At 36.1% G+C, this 25,219-nt stretch overlaps 1 protein-coding gene across 1 annotated transcript in view; it reads left to right on the top strand.

Moving 5' to 3' along the window:
* Positions 1–22,475, top strand: part of LOC104409849 (probable phospholipid-transporting ATPase IIB) — a gene marked incomplete at its 3' end in the record, with an annotated part of 51,345 nt that extends 28,870 nt beyond the window's left edge. Inside the window, exons 6-7 of the mRNA XM_010019848.1 lie at positions 6,624–6,675; positions 22,377–22,475. Of these exons, the coding sequence (XP_010018150.1) occupies positions 6,624–6,675; positions 22,377–22,475 (151 nt within the window). The remainder of the gene's footprint in view (positions 1–6,623; positions 6,676–22,376) is intronic.
* Between the last annotated feature and the right edge of the window lie 2,744 nt (positions 22,476–25,219).

The following is a 25,219-nucleotide window of genomic DNA, read 5'->3' as shown; positions in this document are numbered from 1 at the left end:
GTAGGGAAGACTCTTAGTGGCTATGTAGGTAATCTACCTTCCATTAAATTTACTGATGTCATCTGTCTGTTGAATTCTACTTAGAATTTGGAAAACAGGAATTACTTTGGGGATCAATATGTCTTGTGTGAGGTAGGTCCTTAGCATCTATTTCAGCAGTTTATAGATCATATGTTGTAAGTACCTAAAGTTTTCTAATGAAAAAAATATGTTTAAGGATTTAGGGAAATAGTGAGTAGAGTTCTTTTGATTAACATTTTACTTGGGTATCTCTATAAGATGCATATAATTGTTTGAATGTTGTATTTCAGCTTCAGGCTCTCTCCTGCTCCAGTAGGGCTTTTTTTTCCTTTTGGCCTAGTTCGGGTGCCTTCTGACTAGTGCAATTAAATGTTTTCTGGTTCTGTTGAGAAGTGTGTTTTGTTGGAACAAGCAGTTTTCAATTTCAGAGTATGACTTAAGCCAAAGAATCAGTCGGGAGTGAAATGTTCAATTGCTCACTCTAACGGCAGAGGAACAAGTTAACATTGTATTTGACTGGAAGATGCATCAACAGCATTTCTGCAGTGAAATTAATGACTCATTTGAGCTGAAGATCCATATGTTAACTAGTGACTGCATCACAAATACTAACAACTTAAGTGAAAGGCTTTTCTATGTTTAAACCTTGAATATCCTCTGATTATTGTCTCTTTAATAGGTTTGATTGATTTCAAAGCAGCTCTAAGTGACTGCAATGGGCTTAAAACAGTTTAGTTTAAAGTAATATATTTATTGTTTCAACTGAAAATTTTGTAATGCACTAATATTAGAGCAGGAAGTGGCCTGAATAGAAGAAAACATTGCCTGTTTTTAGAAGATAAAAGACACGTATAGGTTAGCTCAAAACTGGTCCTCTGCCTTGGACAGACATTCTACTCCATAGATGTTCTTCTTGGCTTGAGTTAAGGTACATTTTTAGTTTCCAGTGGAAGAACAGGTGTGCATAGTGTTCCTAAATAAGACAATTGAATGGATGAGTTAATGAGTTCAAATATTGTTATTTAGACACTGTAGTTTATTGAGAGTTTGGAATACATTTTGGAGATGTGAGGAGGGCATAAAACTTAACAGCATGGTTTATAATTAATAGCACGTTTATTTAATAGCATTGCATAGTCACAATACATAATATAGTGGTTTAAAACACGTGGAACAGTAGTTTTAACTTAAAATTTTGAGAGCTTTTCTTGAGTTGTAAAGTGACACAATTGTTTTTTCTTAACAGCAGGTGTAAAATTAAATTAATCCAATATTTGTAAGGATTGCAGTTAATCCTAGCATGCACTACTGTGCAGCATGCGGATACAAGAAGGCAACTAGAAAGTGCCTTGTCCATTTGTAAGTCAGAAGCAAGCAGGAATATTTTAGTCAATGAGAAAAGTACATGGTTCATTACATGAATGGAGAAGAAGGGACAGTAAATGCCAAATTGTGAGCATCTGTAGCTATGAGGAATTGGAAGACTGAATACAAAGCTGGAGAAGCTTATGTAAATAACACTTTCATGATAATAACATGAGAAAAATGAAAATGTAATTTGAAACCTATTATAAATAGTATTTTTCAAGTGAATATTATAGTCTGTGTTGCAGGGAAGTATAGGTATGTTTGTGGTCTTTCTTGTTTTCCAATCTGGCTGGTATTTCTGGATGGCATGAAGTTAGCCATGGGAACCTAGAAGAAGGGGAAGTACTTAGCTATTGTTGACCACTGTCTTGCTGTAGTTGCATCTCTAGGAGTGAATCTGTAAGTCTGAAGCATAGACAAACACTGAGAGAAATGGAAGCCCTCTTTTTCTGGGGCTCTAATTCTGCCTAGACTTAAGCAAAACAATGTATTCAAGTCATTCTCATGATTTACATATCCCAATTTCAGTATATATCAATAAACATTTCTGGCTTCATCTTCATGGTAAATGAGATTACGTAGTTTCTTCATGGCTTTCTGAATGCTTGAAGTTGTATGTGTTGTCACTGTAACTTGTTCCACTTTGATAAATACGACATGAGAGGGCTAACATGATTGACATATTGCTGCTGTTTGTCTGTGGCAATGTACAACAGAACTTAATTTTCTCCATAATGAGGTGTTAAAGATTTTTGTAGCGTATTTGCCATCTGTTTCTGTGTAGTCACTCTTGTAGTGACTAGGTACATCTTTGCAGGGGGATCTTTGCTCTCCAGTATCAGCAGTAATAGTGAAAATGTTGTTTTGGTATCTAGTGCTCCTTCAGTACCTTTCTGCTCACTTCTAAAATATGGAAAACCTGATGAAAACCAAGATGTCATGTCAATCTTATATTGTTATGGGGTTTTTTGTTTGTGTTTTTTGTTGGGTTTTTTGTTGTTGTTGGGTTTTTTTTGGTTTTTTTTTTTGGTGGGGGTGGGATTGTTTTGTTTTCCGATGGAGGATGTAAAAACAAGACAGTCTATAGCCTTCCCTACATGGAAGGATACATTCAGATATGTTAATGCAGAAAAGCTTCATCTTACAGGAAAGAAAAACAAGCAGAGAGAACACATTAAAAAGACATAATGTTTTGTAAAACCTGATGCCTTATTTGTATTAGGATTTTTGTTTAATTCAATATTAGATCATTTGGCTTACTTTTTTGAAAGTTTTTGGGTGTTGGTCAAGTGTTTACATGTTGTTTACAAATAGCTCGAAGTTTGTAGGCATGAAGCCAGTGACCTGAAACTTGCGTAATGGATTTAGGTCGGAGCTGGAAGGGAAGGTGCAAAAATGTATAGCTAATCTGTACGAAGACTGGATATCTGTTTAATTGTTATTGTCATTTAAGGAAAGATTTGTTTAATTTTGAAGTTGCATTTTCCGTTTCCTCTTTTTTTTATTTTCCTTTAATAGGTGCCTAATAGTATCTATTAAAGTTAATGTTTTTACTGTATTTTTTTTTTCCAAATCTGAATGAGATATTCCTGGCTGAGTCTGGGCTCATGATGGATAACAAATTTCACTACATGTTTAATTATTTTCTAAGTCAAGATTCTGCAAAATGCTGTTCTAGCTGCAGTTGCAGGTGAGCAGCCTGTTCAAGGTGAATACTGTTGACATACAGACAAGCATGTGAATTTTTAACTCTCTATGTTTTTACAAATAAATGGAATTGCTGCATGTCGAGAAGTGTCATGCATGATAATGCAACATTTTGGGTATGAGGAGAGTCTTTTTGCTACCTGCATAGGATTTTTAAGTAAACCAGAGCATGCATCTCTTTTTCCAGTGTTTCCAAACTTGCTTGTTTTCCAAGCATCTTGTTTGCTTGAGATAGTTCCATCTCTGTAGCCCTTCATGGCCCCTCTATACTGAACTTCCCATCAATAGAGGTGCAATTGTGTCCAGTACACTTCTGAATCAGTGTCCTTGAGACTTTGTTACAGGAAGTGGCAGCAGTTACCTGCTTCCCAGTTTGATTTAGAGAGTTGATATCATCTTATTTTGAAAGCTGAGCCTGCATAACACAGAATCTGGCAGTTGACTCTGAGAGATCTATTCAGACCACACTATTCCAAATGGAGCTGTTGTGGCTGCGTGCTTATCTTGGGGAGGTCTCTTTGGAGTAGTGGAAAACTTTGTTTACAGTATCCAGAATGTTTTGTGGTCAGAAATAATATTGCTATATAATTCTTAAGAACTGAGGCAAGTGCTAGAAGTGCAGTGGGGAAAAAGCATCAGCTTCTTAAGTTGTGTTGTCTGATGTAAATACACATTTATTCTATACTGTGAGTGAGACAATGTGAATTTTTCTCTGAAAAAAGTTCAGAAACACTGATTTTTATAGATAGGCGTAGTATTTTGAAAGCCACACACACTCATACAAAGCAGTGTTTGATTATCTTGACAGACGTATTTTGAGTTATTTTTATTGGAAGGGACTACTGTATGTACTTTGAAGATTTAGTTCTGTTTCTTTTCTTTTGACATGCAGTGATGAAGGGGAAGTGCTGCCTTAAAAACAGCAAAAGGAGGAGAGTTAAAAATGTGAAACTGTGTCTGGTTTCCAGTCAGACCAGTTTGAGAATGCTGGGTTTCTTTCAGTTCATAGCAGTGTTGTGTCCTTAAATGTTGAGATGGAGTCTTGGCTTGACCCAAGTGAACAAAAATACCCTGTGTTTGTGTTGATCCTTCCAGGAGGTTTTTGAATGTGTTTGCTGATGCTGTGGTTAGGGTTATTGCCTAGATTCCTGTTGGGATAAGTACATTTAAGAGCTGCTACATGCTGAATGAACTAGAATTTCATGTAAAGGTAATTTTGAACCCATTATGTTTTTCTTTGATATTTACATCTTTTTAATAATCCATAGAATTTGTATATTCCACTTCGATGCAGTGAATAGAAGTATTGTTATTAGGATTACTATTACAAAATTTAAAGATGAGGTTCTGAATGCTGCATTCAGTATGTGAGATGTTCCATTGCTGAGTATCTCAAAGTTTTCAGGTTAGCCTGAACCCATCATCTTTGCTGTATCTTCTGTATAAAATAATTAATTGCTTTTCTATAGCTGGTAGTTCGTGTGCAAAATAGAGCCACAATTGAATTGTTATTGCTGTATTAATTTTGCGGTCTGATTATTAATGAAGTGTGAAATACGGAGTAATTGTGGAGTTTTGAAATGCTCATGCTTCTTAACTTTTTGTGTTGAGTAAATTCAGTCAGGTTTTTGAGGCTGAAAGCTGAGGTTTGTGTATGCCATGTTGTGAGCTTTGTCAGCTATGTTTTTCTTTTAAGTTGAGCTCTTAAAGAATAAAAGATGGGCCTTAGGTATGCCGTGGCTTTCAAGGCATTATCAGTCAAGTATAACAGGAAAACCTGGAGACCCCACTTGGAGTGCTGTGTACAGTTCTGGTGTCCTCAGCATAAGAAAGACATGGAGCTGTTGGAGCAAGTCCAGAGGAGGGTCTTGAGAACAATAAGGGCCTGGAGCACCTGCTGTATGAAGACAGGCTGTGAAAGTTGGGGCTGTTCAGCCTGGAGAAGAGAAGGCTCCAGGGAGACCTCATAGCAGCCTTCCAGTATCTGAAGGTGGCCTACAAGGATGCTGGAGAGGGACTCTTCGTTAGGAACTGTAGCAACAGGACAAGGGGTAATGGGTTCAAATGTAAACAGGGGCAGGTCAGGTTTAGATATAAGGAAGAAGTTCTTTACTGTGAGGGTGGTGAGGCACTGGAACAGGCTGCTCAAAGTTGTGAATGCTCCATCCCTGGCAGTGTTCAAGGCCAGGTTGGACAGAGCCTTGGGTGACATGGTCTACTGTGAGGTGTCCCTGCCCATGGCAAGGGGGTTGGAACTAGATGATCTTAAGGTCCTTTCCAACCCAAACCATTCTATGATTCTTATTAACAAATGGGGGCACTTCGTATGTGAAAAATATTTCTGGGTTATATCCTCTAAAAAATTAATCTGAAATGAATATTAAGAAATATTTTTAGCATGAAACTAATAAAACTATTAGTAATAATTCACTGAGATTTCTTAATTGGATAAAGGTGGTCTGTAAATGAAGTGCAAATGAATCTTTGTGTTTAGCTTCAGTATCAAACAGTACAGCATTTACTGGACATAAGTTGTCATTGAACAAGCTGGAATTCAGTACAGTATCTTTTCTTGTTGCTCTGTCCATTGTTCACCCTGGTCCCTGTCAGCTTTGTCTGTTGCTTTTTTTTCCCTGTATCTCTTTCAGGTTTTGATGTGTTGGTTATTTTTACTTCCCCAGTTTTTTCATTCTTAAACCTATGTTGGCAATGTCTAACTGGTGCTGGTAAATGCCTTGTAAATAAGTGGTGGGAGAGCTAAGGATTTGGGTAGTCGCATCACAGATTGCGTATGTATGGGAAGGCAGCACTGTTCATTGTATTTAATCTGCGAAAGCTTAGATTGGCCTTTCTGTGGTCAACAAACAAATGAAAAAGTGATTTGATGCAGATAGTTCTGTGCTTCAAAGGGAAATGGCAGAACAGGTGTGCAGAAGCGTCTGACTGCGTATGGCTCTATGCCTTAGATGCTGGGAAGAAAAATTAATTCATTTTTGTCTTTGTAAAGGAGGGGTTTATAGATGTGGAATAGGAAAATGCTTTTCTCAGAGTTATTGTTTCCTCTGTGTGTATTTGTGTGTGTTGGGAGAGAGGAGAATACTTGGTACACGTTTGCAACTTGAGTGCCAAGACACATGTGTTTAAATTTCAGTTTTTTCTATTATATATGCTGAGTGTCTGAATTTTGCTGAAATTACTTTTGAAATACTTCAGTTGGATATTTATATTCTCAAACTATGGCTTTCAGTCAAGAAAATGTAAATCTATTGTAGTTCTTTAGGTATTTATGATTCACTTATAAAGAGCATCTGAAAGGATTAGCTGTTGTTTGCTTATTGTATATTTTTCGAAAATATTGATTTCTGAATTGTAAATGCTGAATGTAAAGTACTGTGAGAAATCCTATTTTAATTGAGTTTCAATCCAAGTGTGACCTTTTGGTGATAGATCTTATTGGACATTTGATTGGAATTCACTGGTTTTTTTCCAACTTACAAAAAATACACCTCTTTTTCCTTTCTCCTCAGAATCAACGAATCCCATCTGACATGGTGTTTCTCAGAACATCGGAAAAAACTGGTATGTTTTGATAATTCAGGATGGTTAAATGATAAGTTTGTGGTTGCAGTAAAATTTTAGGTTGTGCATTGTGGTCAGTTTGAAGTGGTCAGTAGACTGATGGTGGGAAATCTGCCTTCATCAGATTAATGGGAGAGAGTGCACATATGAGAAATGCAGTATGCTTGGACTGTAAAACCGGAGAAATCTTACTATGAACACGGGATTATAGATACGTTCCTCCAAAGAAATGATTTTTATGAACTGTTATTACAAAATGTTTAGGTAAAGCAAATAGTAAGAGTACTTTATATTTAAAAGATCAGTTTTGGTTTAGATGACTTGACAGTATTTTAAATGATTAGTTGTAAATTGTTATCTTGCAATACATTTAAATGTCGGTGATTGTATTTCGGTTATTAAATTGAAAAGAACTGAAATCTCAAACTACTAATATGTGGTTAAAATATTTTTTAAAAAAGTCTGTTGCAATGATATAAAACCCTGAAGTAACTGAGGTTTTTTGATGGGGTTTTTTTTTTTTTGTTTCTCTTACTTAGAAATAATACTGCCTTTTTGATCAGTCAGAAAACCGTGCAAAAATCTTCTTGATTGAGAGAAAGAAAAGTACTTCTCGTTAGTTCTGTTTCTCTTCACATGATGATAGAAGAGTACTCTTCATCTTTGAGAAACAAATATCTCCTTTATAGAAATCCTGTAAATTACAGCTGTTTTGATTAAAGTTTAGAAATTACTATTGGTTGCCCCCTATATAACTCCAATGAGTTTCCATCCTGTATATTAACCATTTCCCTTCAGATCCTGAAGAACTGTCTGATATTTGTCAGACAGCACTAAATTTCAAAAAGCTAGTAGCTGTGATATTGATAAACTCTGTATTAGTGGTACTTGGTTATTGCACTGTGGCACTGGAGTTCTATCATGTATTTCGGATGAAAGTCTAAATTTGCAGAGATCATTTGCAAAAGAACACAAAATATTTCTGATAGCCTACAGAACCCTACGAGAGCTATATATTTGGTAAAAGAAATTACCATGTGTAGTTACTGTGTCTTCCTAATGACTTTCAAATGCTGATTAGATGCACTAGATCATCTGTAACTGGTCTGGACTGACAAAGTTTCCTAATGATCTGTATATCATCCCTGTCTTGGTTAACCACTCTAGTTCAGGATACATGGGCTTTTCTCTTTATTCCCTCCCACAGTACCGCATTTTATTAAAATGCATAATGCTTCTGACAACTCAAATTTCTTACATGCAGCATGATTATAAAAGGATTGATAATGTTGGTCTTGGGGTCTACTTGCAATTATGTCTTTTCCTACTGACCCTACAAGTGTTTCAGCTGATATCACAGCTCCTAGAAAAGTAGGAGGACTTCTGCACCCGTAGAAGAGTTACTTTTAAACTAAGCTGCTTGCATGCAATGTGTAAGTGGTGGAAGATCAGTGTGTGTTGATCCAAAATTTTCTTAGCCTTTATTAGGAAACTCAATATGTAGCATTGTTTGGTGTTTGCTCTTGAAGAAGCATCAAAAACTGTCTGGTGAGAGCTATCTTGCTGTCCTTAGCTAGGATCCTCAACGCAGTTTACATCAGATGCATGTCACTGCTGGAATAGATGAACAAGAATCAGATGAGACGGTTGCCTAGCTTGCAGCAAAACATGTTCTTAAATTATGTAGTTTGCATATCTGTACCGTAGCATGTTTTCCTCCCTATTAAATTACTGGATTCTGTTTGTGAGTTTATAAGACACTGTGTGGACTCCCCTCCCTGTAGTATTGTTAGTTGAAGGATTATGGTACAGGCGTGGTCGTCAGTGAACAATACAAGCCGGAATTGCATCTACACAGGATAGCTCTGTCTTGACTGGAATATATATGAATAGTAGATCTTCAAGGACCAGAGTTAATATAAATAGTTTATCTCTTTGTCAAGATACAGATGGGGAAGGGGACCAGGGTGCACTCCTACATTAGAAATGTGTGAATAACATTTTTGAAACTAAATTTCATCAAGTCTACTTTGGTCACCTTTCTTGGAATGTCATAATTAAAATTTTCCTGTAAGAGACTGTTAAATTGCTATCTGGAAAATAAAACTACGTATTTTAGAAGTTCATCATGTTGTAACAGTAGGCTTTCCATAATCAATATTGAAAAATGCTTGTGAACTATTTGAAAGAGTTGTGTACTTACTATGTGAATATTCATTATAATGTAAGGTAAGTAAAGAGCAAATGGAGTAAAATCTTTCCAGAATCCTGCTATAAATTGTTTTATATCTACTTAGGCTATATGTGCAATAGTAGAATGTGATTTTTAACATTGAAAATTCAACGGGTTAACTGTGTTGCACTTTAAAAACAACACAAGCCAGGGTGGGGGGAGGGAGGAGGGTGAAACTCGAAAAGAAAGAAGTCCCCTGAACTTCAAGCATATGGCAGTAATTGTTTTCTGACTAAAGAGTGAACACTTGCATCTGTAATTGTTTCTTCCTGGATGCTGCAGTTTTGACTGATTTATGGTTTAATTTATAGTTGGCACTTTAAGTACTTTGTAAAATACATTAGTTTTTGCTTGGGTTTATGTTCTATATGTAATTTTATTTTATCTTCTCTGCAATAAACCAGTTTAACTATAACTTGTTACTATAAATCTATAAAGAGTAAAACGAGGAGTTTGAACTAATTTTAAAATCCAACACACCCTGTAAGCTTCTTCTGTGGCAAAGTACTATTTTCCAACTTCAATATTTACACTACATATTAATGTAGTCTTCAGCACTGCAGTATCCTATATCTTCAGTCAGAAAAAGAAGCAGTTTGAGTTATAAATGGGTAGTTTACAAAGTTCAGCCTAAAACTATTCTGGCTTGTTTTTATGCAAGTGTGGTGCTATGGAAGAAGTGAGACAATGGCATGGGCTTGTTTTCCTCCACTTCCCACACTTCTAGGAATGCTGAGTTTTTTAGGAAACTTCTTACTCTACATCATAGAAGCTGAATTTCAGAGAATCAGGCTTCCTTTGCTAAAACTGAGTTCTTACTAGATATATATATATTATTTTTTGCTAGAATATCTTCAAATAAGCTGATATAATGAATTGATGCTAATTGTGTACATATTTTATTTTATTAGACTCCTATGTTTTTTAACCAGACTTTTAGAAAAGTTAGCCTAAAAACTAATGTAGGTGGGTCTTTGTTTTGTGTTCATGTTTGACAGTCTGTAATATCAGTATTCCTCTTTTTCATGAATGGAGGTAGCTAGATGGCTGCGTTTAGAGTTAGGATTACTTTCCTGGGGGATGGAGCTAGCAGAAATCACTTCTCAGATGTTAATTCTTTGCTGCTGTCAGGCTCCTCATATAATAGAGGTTTCCACAAGATCTTCATTGGCTTCCAAAATAAAAAAAGTAAAAAACTCAAAAAAGTAAAAACCTCCAGAATAATATGTTGGGCTTACATATATTTAGAAAGGGGTGTGTGTGGGTATGTGTTAAGGCTGAATCTTGGTTTTGCTCATTACATATGGCAGAGATGGCAAGCAATTTGGAAGATGTGTCCCATTTATCAGCCTTCCACCAGATTAAAGGAAATGTTCATGCTGAGCCGGCTGCAGTAGATGATTTAAGATTATTTTCATTTGGTGTATAAGCAGGCATCATGCCAAAACCAACTGACTGCCTTAGTGGAAAGCTGTTATGTAAATTGTGTTACACCAGTGGAAATCTCCCTTATTGAAATTAAGCTAGATCCTAAGTGGCCTTTAACATACTTTTCAGGTGATTCTTTAAATTGCTTGGCATGCTTCTCTACATTTTATTTGTCTATCTGCCATCCTAATCATAGATCAAAAAGCTAGGCAGGCATTCCAGACATCATAGTGTAACTTTATTGTTGTCCACAGGAACCGCCAACTGAAGCAGGTGTTGATGACTTCAGTGTTAGGGGAGTATTATCAAAGATACTATGTTTGTAAGCAGAAATAAAATTTTAAACCTTTTCCTTCTCTAAGCTAAAATCTTCATCCTCTGCCTTAGTTGTGCCTTGTGTTGGTGCCTTGGTTCAGTGACTGGCTTCTGGCCCAGGTCAGGTGTTTCTGTGGTAACACACAAAGGTGTTCTGATATGAACTGGAACTGGTCCTTCATGAAAATCTTGTGTATGTCTTCATAAAACTTGTCTTTATATAACTTTATATCCTTAAGATCTTTGGTCTGCCCTACCTGGTTGAAGTTAGCCACAAGTTGATCATTACTGGGACAAAGATGTCCTGGAAGAATAATATTGTGCATGGAAATAGGGCTACATGGGCTATTTGCTGAAGCCTCTGCAGCTGGAATAGCCAAGGGATAACTACCTTTTGGGTTTTTGATATGCTCCATAGATGCTAGGACTGTGAAGAATTGCTTGTTTTACATACTGCTGCTACCTATTTAGGCCTATGACAGGCTGATCCATAACACTCTTATGGGTTTTGTTATTAGCTTTTTAGGAGGATGATAATTGATTAATCTTAGCTAAACCTTTGGGTTTACTCCTGAGGTCCCCCTTGTCACAGATATCATTGTGATGGTATGAAAAGTAGAGCTGGGTTTTCTCTTCAGCCTTTTCTGGTAGAAACTGAGCTTCCAAAGGGTAAAGTGGAATTGCTTCTACTGGTCTACTTCAACTTTCCTGACCATAGCATTTGAACCTTGTACATTTGTGTCTTGCACAGAGTTAAATTTTTTGGCAGACACTTGATTCAGTGTAGAGTAATAGCCACTACTTCTGCAAAAAAGTAATTTTCCTAAGAGACAGAGTACTGCATTAAGATACTGTTATTCTAACAAACTGATAAAAGTTTTTAGTAAGTGTAAAGGTAGAAGTCTAATAAAATAAGGTCCACAAATGCATTTTAATATGTAAGCTGTTGTAGACTTCATTAACTACCAAACTGGCAAATAAAGGTAATACTCTGGAGAGAGCAACTCCCACTGATCAGTTCTGCTGTCAAGCACAAATTGTTGTCATAAACCAAATTCTTTTGTTGTATGTCTTTAAATCCAGTATACAGTAATTTACTGATGTGGACATTCCAAAATATTGTATGTATACCACTGTACCTATTGTAATGGAAGCAATAGGGAAATGAGAAATCATTTACAAATTCTCACAATTCTTTGACAGCGAAGACCTTGCAATTCCTTGCAAGGTAATGCCAGTTGCATAATTGTTACATCTGGTATTTTTCAGGTCTGCATTACATGTGAGTACTTAAGATGCTGTCTCAGGAACACAGGATGGTTGAGGTTGGAAGTGATCTTTAGATATCATCTGGTCCAACACCCCTGCTCAAGCAGGGCCACCTGGACCTGGTTGCCTAGGACCATGTCCAGACAACTTTTTAATACCTTCAAGGAGAGAAATTTCACTGTCTCTCTGTACAAGCTGTGGTAGTGCTCGTTTATCCTCACAGTTAAAAAATAATATTTCTTGTTTCCTGATGTTCAAGGAGCTTCCTGTGTTTCAGTCTGTGCCCATTGCCTCTGGTCCTGTCACTGGGCACCACTGAAAACAACCTTGCTCAGTCTTTGCACCCTCCCTCTGCAAGGAAAAATATAATAAAGGTGATGCAAATAGTATCTATTTATTCTGGACAGTTAGGAATAAGTGTTCTGCAAACAACTTAATTGTCTGGGCCCCAGTCTGTTCTGGAACTTAAGATACTTGAAAATCAAACCAGAGGAAAAAATGTCAGTCTGGAACTCAATTGCACAACTAATGTCACTTTTTATCTCTTTATGAAACCAACTGCTGCAGAATAATAAGGTTGAAGGAGTTGCGTTTTTCACACATTCTGGAATTTTCTGTTACGTTTAGCAAACAAACGTTATAAACCCTACCTGTCTGGCAACTAAAATGCTTTCAAAATCTACTGCTATAGAGAATGATAAATGACTAGAGTTAAGTTTGCACATACGGCCAGATAAAAGTTTATCTTCAGGGCATGAGTAGCTGCCAACAATCTGTCCAAAGCACTTTAATCTGCTTCTATACTTCAGTTCCTATTCCATTTTTAACATTTGATTTAGCTTGGGCTTGAAATGTTTTGGTATCTACTTTAAGCCACTGAGTAATACTGATTCTATGTGATCAGCTACTTTTTTTAAGATATAGTCTGATAGTATGAGTGTTCTGTGGTGGAAGGAGGAGGTGTCAGCAAGCATTAAGCTCCTAATAGTATTACTCTCTATTACTGATGTAAAATCACGCAGTAAAATGTTATTAGAAAACATACAATTCATTCTCTAATTATTTTCTTGTATTTTCTATGCATAGTTGGGTGATTAGTTCAATGCATGGTTTTAATTGGATTTTTAGCAAAATAAGTAGTAACAAATAAATATTTACTACTTCTTTCTTTTCTGTATTTAAAAAAAAAATAAGAGTTAAAAAAGTTGATCTGCAAGGAGACTGTGCATCGTGGTAGGTATAAATTTGCCTGTTCCCACTCTCCAGTAGTAATGCATTTCCCTAGAATTTTAGGGCATTTGGTGGCTTGGTGGAGTTAGGAGTTTGAGTATTCAGAAATCCCAAACAGTTCCCTCAATTTTAGGAAGCAGCTTGGAAAAGCTGAAGGTGAAAATCATCAAAGCAGATGTCAGAGACAGGGCAAGTTAGGCAAACAAGCTGTATGGAAATCCATAACTGATAGACTGTGAATATGTTGTTGAAGGCTTTGAAAATTAAAGACAAAGAAATTACTCTTGCAGAAGTTCGGTTCAAGAATTCCTTATGTAGAAGCAATTTATAATGTCTCCTGTAATGTTCATAAGTGTTCATAAGATTGATGCCATGCATTATGGTTTTTTTTAAAGATACTGTCACCTTTGTCTTCTATTAGATTGTGTAACTTTGGGTTATTTATTTTTTTTCTTACCTGAAGGCTTTACTAGACAAGCTGTTAGCATTCCCTTGATAATTCTTTGAAACAATTGGGAAATACCTCCTGGTGGTCCTCATCTTCATTATGAAAAAGGAATTTCTGCATAACCTGTGAAGTTCTGATTATTAGGTCTAATGAGGTTTGGTCTTGCAGTAGTTTTAAAGTTGTCTCAGTAAAAATTTGGAAATGCTCCTCAAATCAATCTTAATGTATTTATAAGGATAGCTTGCACATGTTAATCAGAACCTGACTTTCATGTGGGGCTTAAGGTGTGTGGCTGGCTGGAGTTGGAATGGAAGCTTATGTAGACTTGAACTACCTTAATTGAGCAGCTCTCCTTCCAGTGGTGGAAAACCTAATGTGGAGCAACCTGCTTTGTAAGGAGTACGCAGTTGAGGGTGGCACAGGGTTCTCCATACAAGTGCTATGGCACATGTTGCCACGCTGTCATTGCTCTTGGTACATGTGAAATTTAGCTCAAATATTTAACTACTTTAGTTACACTTCTCATTGCAGGTGTCCATGTAGCTTTACACAGCCACCTTCTGTCCGTCAATTAAAAAGAAATTGGAAAGATACAGAAATCCTTTGCTTTTAGCTTTAATGAAGACCAGTGATAAATCTTTGCAGCTGGGTCTGATGCTTCTTCCCAGGCTCCTGTTTGGTAAAGAAAAATGTGCTTCTAAATTTTTAATTGAAGATTTATCCTCTTGTTTTTCATGTGCCTATTGTAATCCGATGATTTTGTCAGCTCCTTTGACTTGTACTTTTTCTGTGTTTAAGCTTTATGAGATACTAAAGCTTTGATTCCTGCTCCTCCTAATTTAGTTAATGGCATGTCCTTCAAGTTGATTGCTGCTGCTAAAATCTTCAAGACTGAATGTGCTTTCAATGGATGCTTGTATATTTGGCCGTATGTTTTTTGGTTTGGGTTTTTTTCCTTTTTTTCAACCTCCTCTGTTTGCACCAGGAGAGAAAATGGTCTTTACATTAACTACGTGCTCTCCTCTTTGAGGTGTATATGCATATATAGTTTTTGTAGTATTGGGTTTTAGAAATAAATGTTTTAGGGATGTTGATGGGGAGAGTGAGTTCTGCTGTGCTGTCAGAGCTTTCAAATCAGGGAGCCTGTTTAGTCAGTCATCTTAAAATTTTTTCAATGTTTTTAACCTTTACTTGTGGCATCAATGCTAATGTGTGCTTTGTATTTGGATCAGAAAATGTATTGAATTGATTTTGATTTTTCTACTGAAATTTAAGTTAAAAAAAGGGAAAGCTGCTTAAAAAGTCCTAATTCCAGATTCAGTTTGTTACAATTTAATGATTGTTCTGTATAATGTAACTACTGCGTATTTGACTGTATATTGTAAGGAGGATCCTACTGAATCTTTAAGCAGCACTTCCACTTGGAATAATTCTTGTGATACCTTTTAAACAAGAACCAACTTTCCAATTGCAAGCTGGAATGTTTTCCTATGAGGGCTGAATGAGCACTGTGTGTTAGGGACAGAGAAATGGAAAATGCCAGCAGAATTTAGACAAGAAGAATGATTCAAATGATATCAAAATGGATGGTGTTTATGGAATAGCACTTACAGAATAGTATCTGTGTGTTAGACAATTTTCCTGGTTTAGTGGGGCCTTAAAATGGTTTGCAGTGGAGCCACTTTCATGCTAAAAGACGTCTGTAGTTCCTAAAGGTTCAGTTTCATGACTTTTACCTATCCAGTTGTGCAGTATATTTTGTATCAGCCTGAAATTAGCTTGCTGTAGTAGGTTACACTAGGTAGGGTTTTTTTCTGTGACTGTGTTATGATACCTTCTTCTGGAAAATACTTTCATCCTTGATTCATTTGGAGGAAGATGTATCGTCTACTGGTTGTTGAGCAACATGCTTCTAATACTAACATATGTAGAAAATACGACTATGTCGAAGTTGCAAGCAAAATTGGTTTACAAATGAATAAGCAAGGGACAGATCGCCACAGGTTGCTCCTGTTCTTAGTGTTAAAAACAACTAGAATAGCAGACTAAGCAAATGCACAAACAGGGAGTAGTGTCAGTAAAAAATATTCTGGTGATTGTATAAAATGTAATGGTAAAACTGACATCTGCCAAGTACACTACTGATTTTCATATAATTCTAAAGAGGTATTCTGGCCTCCTTCACTTTTTTTTTTTTTTTTTTTTTTTTGTCTTAAACACAATTCAGTGTGGCAGAGGTTTTGATACAGTCATTAAACTGAAGACGCAAATAATTCGCATTATCTTTTTTTCTGTATCATTGGTTTCTCCAAGAAGAGATTACTAGTACACAACAGAAGAATAGTGGAGCAAAGTGATGCATCAAATCCTATTAAGTTGAAAAGATAAAAATTAATGCTTTTGAGTATTCTTATATATATCTCAAAATAATATAAATCAGTAAGTTAAAATTTGAGAATGTGAGTATGAATAAACATAGAATTTTTTTTAATTTTTATTTGTTTTTAATTTGGAACACTGTTTGCTATACATAATAGAATTCCATAATGTTTTTAATAAAAAAAGAGGTAAAAATTCCTGAAGCGTACTGAATCAATACAGCAATTCAAAAAAGATGCAGTGTGATCAAGCTTGGATTAAAAGCATCTGTGTGCTTGTCAATAAGGAACTGTGATGAGTTTGGGGGTATCATATTGACTGTGTATTAATACATGGTATCCTATAAGACCATCAGTTGATTGTTTAGAATGTAAATGAATCTGTTGATGGATCCAGTGACTGATGGCTTAAATTCCAATTAATCAATTGCTTCATCGGTTTCTTAATTCAGATCAAATATCTCAAGTACACACAATTCTTTGACGGTCTTAAGAGAAATTAATGCTTTAAAGCTAATTTAATCAGTCCTATATTAATGCCACTAATTTTTTTGATTGCATCTTACGTGATGACATTGTAGTTTAAATGTTTGGGATGTTTCAGGTGTCTTGGGTTTTTGGGTTTTTTTCCTTCTTAGAAGCTATCATAATTGAAAGCTTTTTGTTATAGTGGTAAATGAAACTCTGTACTCCAATATGTTATCGTGGTGCTGCTATTCATCTTGTCATCAGTTTAAAATTTTCATGCACATAGTCACTTAAGTAATATAAATGATTTAAAAATTAAGTTGTTCATAAATGATCTGGTGTTAGGTGTGCGAAGTCAAAGTCCATTTTTCTTTTGTTGGGTATATTCTAGTAACCCATCTCTTTCAATGCTTTTGACCTAAAGCAGGAAGGCTGGTAATATTACTAGACAATATTTAGCTGCTTATGACACCACAGTTCCATGTGCCCTGTTTCCCAGTGACCCATCAATTAATTCATCAACACTTGACACAGGCTCTTCACTGTGACACTTATACCAGTTGATCTTAATTTGATTGCCGTTAAAACCTTCCTTTCCTGACAACTGTTGTCAATTATACAAAATAAAATCAAGTATTCATAAGTAGGCTGTAATAGGATATAGGCAGACAGATTTAATAATTCAGTTTTGCTGAGGCTTGAAAGGCATTAGTTGTAGCTGTTGTTCTCATTTGTAAAAAATTCATTGGATACAGCTCATGAGAGAGAAGGCAGACATAATTTTATTTAGATTTGACTGAGAGGAACCCAGACGAGTAGTGGTGGTTTAGCATTAACTCTGAGAATAACTGACACGAATTCTTAACAGTTACACATTATAGAAAGTAAACGTAATTTAATTTTTAGGCTAGTTCAAGTGCACACACTCTATAGTAGTTTTTTGATGATATGTCTATAATAGAGTGTGGAATTCAACCCTGCATTTATGCAGACAAAACAATACCTTTTTAAGGCTGGGGTGCTTGGCCTTTAATATGCTTGTGAAATACACATATTCCTGCATATCTGCTCTATACAACTAAATTGTAGCTGCTTCCCTCTGGTGCATCTTCAGCACCAAATAACATTAAAATGTGTGTGCAATGGCATATTTGAATTATATCTGTAAGTTCTCTTTAGTGCTTACTGGCAAGTTTTTGATTTTTTGTTTTTGTTTTTTTTTGAGGTGGCTGATATTTGGCCAAAAAATTGGAAGCAGAAATCTGTTCATTTCAACGTTATCCAAGAGAACGTTAAATACAGTTTTTAGAACTTGTGTAGTGTTGATTCGGCTTCTTATGTACTATTCTTTACTGTGTATGCTGACATTCGTAACAAATACTATGTGTGGTCTGACTCTTCAGGCTCTGTGGAAGGGATTTGAATGTACTTGTGAAATCTAAAAATGGAGATCTTTTTAAAAATAATCTCACTTGTAAAATGCTGCTTAAATAGGTGTAGTTGAAGACAAGGTCTCCTGTAAGTGATTGCTCAAAGCAAAAGCAGAAAAAGTGAAGGACAAAAGCGTGGAAGTATTTTTATAATGATGTGTCATTCACTTTAATATTTTTAAATGCTAGTTAGAATAAGTTATTCCATAGGGGGTTTTCCCATTAATTTAAAATCCTTCCTCTTCTGTCTCATCTCATGACTTAGAGCTTCTTTCTCAGATCTTTCTTCCATGATGGGAACTAGGGAGTGAGGAAATGAAAACTAAGTTCTGGATACAGGGCAAGTAAGATAGCTTAGTTTCTTACAGCAGGAAAATGATCCTAATTTTTCACATTGCTGTTAGTCAAGAAACCTGGAAAGGAAGTGTTTTAAGTATTAGTATACTTTCCCACCTTTTCTTTGTCAGAACAAAGTCAGAAGATTTCATGATCAAGAAGAAAGCAGGGAGGAATGATGATGCATAGTATTAATTAAGAAAAAGCTTATTCTATAATTGATTTTTTTACTTCATTAAGAAGCTTCCCTTCTGGTTTGGGTGGAGTGTCCTTTTTTTCCCTTGCTCAATTTTTTTTTTTTTTTTAGGCTAAAATGTGACCAGTGTTTTCCAAGTATAGCTTCTGTTTAGTCTGAAAATTTTTGTTGAGGGTCTTTTTCTTCAGGACTTCTAGAAATACACGGGCCCACAAAACCAGTAGTGCCATGTATGTGTCCTGCATGTATGTTGTGATTAAAGCCTGAAGTCCAGCACACACTTGAGTAAGTAGGATTCTTCATGCTTATTCTGTATTGAGCACAAATTTGTTTGACAAATCTAGGCCGAGCATATCATGGCCCTAAATCAGTGCCTTCATAGATGAGTGTTTGTATTTCTGTTTCAGAACACCATAAAAGCTGCTGATATAAATGTTATTTTTTTCAATATTCTATTAACATACAAAATAACTTTTTTTTTTAAATGGGGTTTAATCTCAAAAAATTGGATTTATTGTTATCTCAAATAATCATAAACAAGAAGTCTGTTAACAATTAGCAAGGTATCCCTGTATTTTAAAGTTACATAGTTACTTCAGGTTCTTAAAATGGTTTTCTTCCTACTGCAAGTGCTGGTTTTCCACAGAAAAGCAATCTTAGAGTAAATTCTGGACAGGCCTCAAATAATTGAGCTTTTGCATAGAATTGTAGTCCTAGGACTTCCCTAAGCATACAGGTTTCACAGATTTAAACTGAAATAGCTTTAAAAATCAATTTAGTTGCTACTGGGCAGCACCTTGCATGGTTATGCTGTACATTGATTTATGCCTGTCTTCAACTGATTAGGCTAAATGAATATTACATACTTGTAAATTAGTTTAAATGTGCTTATGTGACGTTGGCACCACTTTTGATAAATGACTCTTTAAGACCAGTGTATTTTCTTTAAATCAACTCTAAAATTCTAATTCACAGCACTCCAAAATTTTTACTATAAAGACAGAAATAAATCAGTTTCACAATGTTCAACTTTGTCCACTAATCTTGAATGACTGTGTATTGTTATGGGAAATAAGCATCTGAGTGCCATCACTGTGTAAAGTAAAAGGTTTGATATTATTCATTCTCCTTTTATGTGTAGCCTTATGAATTACTCTCTTTTTTTATATACAGCCATGCTTTTGTAAATAGTTAAGATACTTAATGACATTTCCTTTAAGCAGTAGAGAACTTGAAAAAAAATTTGTGTGCTCTGAAATAATTGTCAGATTCAAGAGTTATCGCTGAATTCAGAGGGAAAAACAATTCATGACATTTGTATAGATGTGTTTTTTCCTGGCATGCTATATTCAGGTTAGAATGTAAATGATTTTTAACGTTTACCTAAAGCATTTTATTAAAGTACATAATGACATTTTTTTACTACTTTTTGTTTGGTTTTGTGATGGGGGGAGGGGGGCAATGCTCCCAAGCGTTTCAAAATAGAAAGTTACGATAGCTGGGTTTTTTTAGAGGATTTTGATTGTTCAAAAGTTTTGTGTACTGCTAACTCAAAATACCTTCCAAAAGTAAAGAAAGTATGTCTAACTTCCATGCAATATATATTGGGGAATGTTTAGTTTTTTACAGGTCCAAGGGCTTGGTAAGGAGTGAAGAGTTGTTTTCATACATGTTTTGTAATTATATGTTTAATCTCCCATGTTTATAGTTTACTTAAGCTGGGTTTAAAATCAGTACCTCATAGAGTAATTAGAATTAATTAGTCAAATGTGCTGCAGTATTTGAGGTAGAGAAGAGGATTGTATCATTTCAGTTTTGCTGTTGTGATCACTATTGAAAGCTGACTTGGCAGAAAGCAGTCCCTTTTTCTGGATAAAAGGGAAACAGGCTATGAGATAAGTTATTGATGAAATTAACTGCTGAAGTGGAGAGGAAATGCAGCTGGCCAATACATGTCATAGTGTGAGCTCTATTAAATGAATATATGTGCAGTCAACCATTCAGAGGAGCCACACTGGTCTTGAACTGCATTGATCTATAGTATAATTCTAAATGAAATTGATGGAAGAGAGCAACCATTGACAGGAAGGGTAAAGAGAACCGTGAAACGTCTTGTATGGGAAAAGTATGATGGAAAGTAGGCTCATTTATGCCATGGATAGAAAGTGCATTGAAACTGTGGTACTTCTAGGTGATCCTAGGTACCTCACCCTTAATTATAAGGCAGTGCACGTCACTGGGCTCTTCAAAAACTGCTTTATAGTATTTATTTTTTTAAAAAAAAGAAATCCATAAAGAATCCTATCAAGAATTTAAAATCAGCTTCTCAAGAACTTTAGATACAGCTCTTACAGCTCGCAGCTCTGAGCTTTAGGTGAAATTTTGTTGTGATCATATGTTCTGAGAGCTGTTTATGTTAACATTTAAAGACTTTTTTTTTTATTTAATATGCACTTAATATAAATACATCTGTTACATGAAGGCTAGTAAGCTTCTTTCAAGGCTGTTGTGCAAAAATGCTACCTTCTAGTCAGATATAATTTCAGGTGACTTCTCTCTCAAGCATGTCCTTTCAGACTGTTAGGTCATTGAACTGCTTAATTTACAGGCCTTGATGAATAAAACATTGGGTTCTGTTAGACTTTACTTACATCAGGGTCCACATGTCCTATAAAAGAATCTCTCTCTTAATTTTGTGTTCACTGGTAGGTACACTTTCTTGATGTATTGCCTATTAGATTCAAAGCTTCTAGCACATCATCGTCTTGTCTGTGTAAGAAGACTGAAACCTGGATAAACTCCTTTGGCACTGTTTCCTTCAGTTTAATTGCCACCATGTTACTTCTGGTGATGAAACTACTTTGTTGTTTTTATCAGATAGGTTGAAATATGGAAGGAATTATAGGTATATATGCAAGTATGTTAATATGCATTGTTTAAAATGTACAAATAACTGGAAAAATCTATTTTTATTTCACACCCATAGCACACAGTTACAATAGCATATCAGTTGCTAGGCTGTAGCATAATGGCACTTCTAATGATTACTTCAGAAATATTTAAGGTTTTTTTAGCATATGAATTGTGAAGAGTATTGCTAAAATTTTACCACCTTTTTAAAAGGCTTCAAACTAGATGGAAGTTGTAGCTAATTGCATGTTTTTAACGTATTTGCAGTATTAGTGTGAAGTCTTTTTTGTATCTTACATTAGTAACCTATGTAAGACTTCAGACCTGATACCCATTAAGCTAGCTTTTGGGGTGGGAGGAGGCTCTGCACTGGTTTCAGTTTCCTGTTTCTTGAATATTCGTTTTCTGTCTGTAAACTGCACTGATTCTCTTCAGTAGCAGTCTGTCATGAGCTTCCCTCGTATCGTAAGTACCGTGCATGTGTTGACAGACTCTTTTAGCCTTGGATCCTTGACAGTTACTTCTTTAGAGTATAATACATTGGGACCCACATTGTTTTGAATGTGTCCATGTTAAGGATTTATTTTTAAAAAAAAAGTTTCAGAGAAGCCAGAAGACTATAAGCAGTGGAAGTTCTGGTGTCAAGAGACAAGAATCACAGGCATCAATTCATTACTCTATTGTATTGGAATTGTATGAGTGACACAGTTCTGAAAAGGAAAAAAAAAAAAGTAAACCAGACAGCGAAGTATGTTCTGTCTCTTGCTCATAACATTTGGAAATCTGTTTAAAAACCTATGAAGAAACCTGTAAACTAGCACTCCCCCTTATTCATAAACAGACATATTGTTGATTTTATCAGAAAAATTGTGCTATTATGCGATATCTGGAGCATTCCTGGAAGAAAGCACACAGACATTGCAAAATCTGAATCCTTTTATATTTAGCATGTTTATTTAAAAGTGGTTATAAATTTCTTTATTTTCACTCTATTTTTTTTTTTAAACCCAAAGTGAATTTTTGAGATTAAAAGAATAGTTTGTCTCTTTGTAACTTCAAGGTTCGTGTTTCATTCGAACTGACCAGCTTGATGGAGAAACAGACTGGAAACTGAAGGTTGCTGTCAGCTGCACACAAAGATTGCCAGCTTTGGGAGTAAGTATTTTATTTGTTTGATTTAAGTTATCTTCCATATATGCATACATATCTTTTATGTGCAAGATAGTTACAGTTATTTTAAGTATTGAGAAATACCTGTCACCAGTCTTAGCTTTTGCAATAGAGTTAGATACTCTGCTGAATGAGAAGTTGGTTATGCAAATATTCTAGTTTTTAAATTGAAAATAAACTGACAGAATTGGATTTTTATCTCTGAGCTTAGTGGTTCTCATTGTGGTCCCCACTGAGAACCATGCTCTGTAGAAGCATATCACAGTTGTGTTTTCAACCAAGTGTTATACTGCAAGGGCAAGTCATTCTTGCCTCAGGAACCATTGCTTTAATCGTTAGCTTGGAGGCTTGTGAGATTAGCAGTCTGCCCTTGGAAGGTAAAGAGGTTTTTGTTGTCAAGATGCTTTCTGGTCTGACTAGGTGAAACATGCAAGTTCTTGCAAGGAGGGCTCTCTGACAGTTGCCCGAATGTATGTATTTTTTGAGTATGTGTTGTGTCACAGGTAACTCTTAATCATGAAAAAGGACACATGTATGTGTGTGTTTATGTATGTATACATTCAAAACAGACATCTACAAAAATGTATGTAGAATTGAGTAAGTGTCTCTTACAGAGAAGCTGAATTGTGTCCCTTGTATTGTGGAAACTTGCTATTTTATAGGAGAGTTGGTTTAGGATTAAGAGACTTCTGAAAACATACTCAAGTTACAAGCTTGTGGAAATTGTACAAGATTGCTGGTGTTATGACACAAAATCTTCCAAGTAAATCCTCTATTCAGCCTGGAGAAGAGAAGGCTGCATGGAGTTGTCATAGCAGCCTTCCAATATCTGAAGGGGGCCTACAAGGATACCAGAGATGGGCTCTTCATCAGGGACTGTAGTGGTAGGACAAGGGGTAGCGGGTTCAAACTTAAACAGGGGAGGTTTAGGTTAGATATAAGAAATTCTGTACTGCGAGAGTGGTGAGACACTGGAACAGGTTGCCTGAGAAGGTGTGCATGAGAAGGTGTGCCCGAGAAGGTGTGCCCTGTCCCTGGAAGTGTTGAAGGCCAGGTTGGATGGGGCTTTGAGCAACCTAGTCTAGTGGAAGGTGTCCCTGCTCATGGCAGGTGGTTGGAGCTAGGTGATCTTAAGGTGTCTTTCAACCCAAACCATTCTATGATCCTAGGTGTTTTATTAAACAAAAACTTAGGTTGAGTGGACTGTTAATAATGCCATCTCAGTAGAAAAAATAAGTATTTGATTATCTGACAGATCTTAGCAGGACTTCAGCAGTTAGTCTTCCAGAATTACAGAGTTGCTGCCACACTAAAATTAGCAAAAAGGAGAGATTTTTTTTCCTGTGTTTCTTAGTGCTCTGGCTACTGGCTTTACAGGTGAGGAGGAAGAAAGAATAGCTCAGTTTGAATTTAGAGGATTGGGAATAAGGAATGGAACTGAAGTTTGATCATGCCAGATAAAGTGCCAAGTCAGGTTCCAAGATGGGAGTTCGAGTGCAAGAATACACCTTAACAAGTATTCTGTAACTTGCAGTTGAATTTAGTATTTGTAGTGCTGCTTCTACTTTAGGTTTTTACCATTTAATCATTGGCCTCTGTGGTTTCTCATGGGGGGAAAAAAAAAATCTTGTCCATATTTGAGATGAATGCATGCATTTGACTGAGGTTCAATCAATTTTCTATCTCGCTTTGATGTTTTTAGTTCTGTTTTGTTTTGGCATTTTTTTTTAGTAGTTTTTTGTGGGGAGGAGGTTGTTTTATGGTGGGTTTTTGGTTTTTGTTTGTTTGGTTTTTGTTTGCTTTGTTGTTTTTTATTAAATAGTGCTTTTCAGAGAGTTAGGACCATGTCCAACTTAGCTGTTTGTTATTTCACTCATTCTGGAAGCATCAGTGACTGCACTAGGCAAACTAGGCTCTTTGTGCAGAGCACTGCCTCTTTTAGTTGTGTTTGCTGGTTATAATTTCAGTGTTCAGAGCCTGAAATGTGGAGTAAACTACAATGCAAATGTTTCTCTACACTTTCCTTTGGAAAAGAAAAAGAGTTTTACATTATCTTCTTTTGTAATCCCAAATCCATATCTGAAGTTTTCCCTGCTTGCTAGAAAAAATAGACCTGCTAGAGCTGGGAATTGTTGTACTGTAACTTTACGTTATGTTTTTTTTTTAGACATGACAAATGAATTGTTAAGCATCTAAAGTATGACTATGGCTAAACCTGTGCATTTGATTTGAGAGAAGTAAATGTACTATAGTTGTTTACAGTAGAAAATAAATCAGAAGTGGTTGAAGCTGGGCAGTCTGCATTTGAGTAGTAGGACATGCAGCCTCAACTTCCTGCAGAAGTGAAGGTTTGCTTCAGGTGCTGGTTGTTTTGGGCATGTAGGGCAGGGTGTCCTGGGTTCAGCTACAGCAGTCATTTTTTCTCCTTCTTAGTAGCTGGTGCGGTGCTGTGTTTTTGACTTTCAGTCTGGGAACAGTGCTGATAACACCGATGTTTTTAGTTGTTGCTAAGTACTGTTACTCTGACCAAGGACTTTCTCAGTCTCATGCTTTGCCAGAGAGGAGGGGAAGCCAGGAGGAAGCAGAGACAGGACACCTGACTCAAACTGGCCAGAGGGCTATTCCATACCACAGCACGTCATGCCCAGTATATAAACTGGGGGGAGTTACCCGGAAGGCCCGGATCGCTGCTTGGGTCGGGCTGGGTATCAGTCGGCGGGTGGTGAGCGGTTG

The sequence above is a fragment of the Nestor notabilis genome, unplaced genomic scaffold, assembly GCF_000696875.1.
Source record: "Nestor notabilis isolate BGI_N333 unplaced genomic scaffold, ASM69687v1 scaffold3058, whole genome shotgun sequence".
NCBI lineage: Eukaryota > Metazoa > Chordata > Aves > Psittaciformes > Psittacidae > Nestor > Nestor notabilis.
This window is presented reverse-complemented; position numbering and strand designations above follow the sequence as displayed.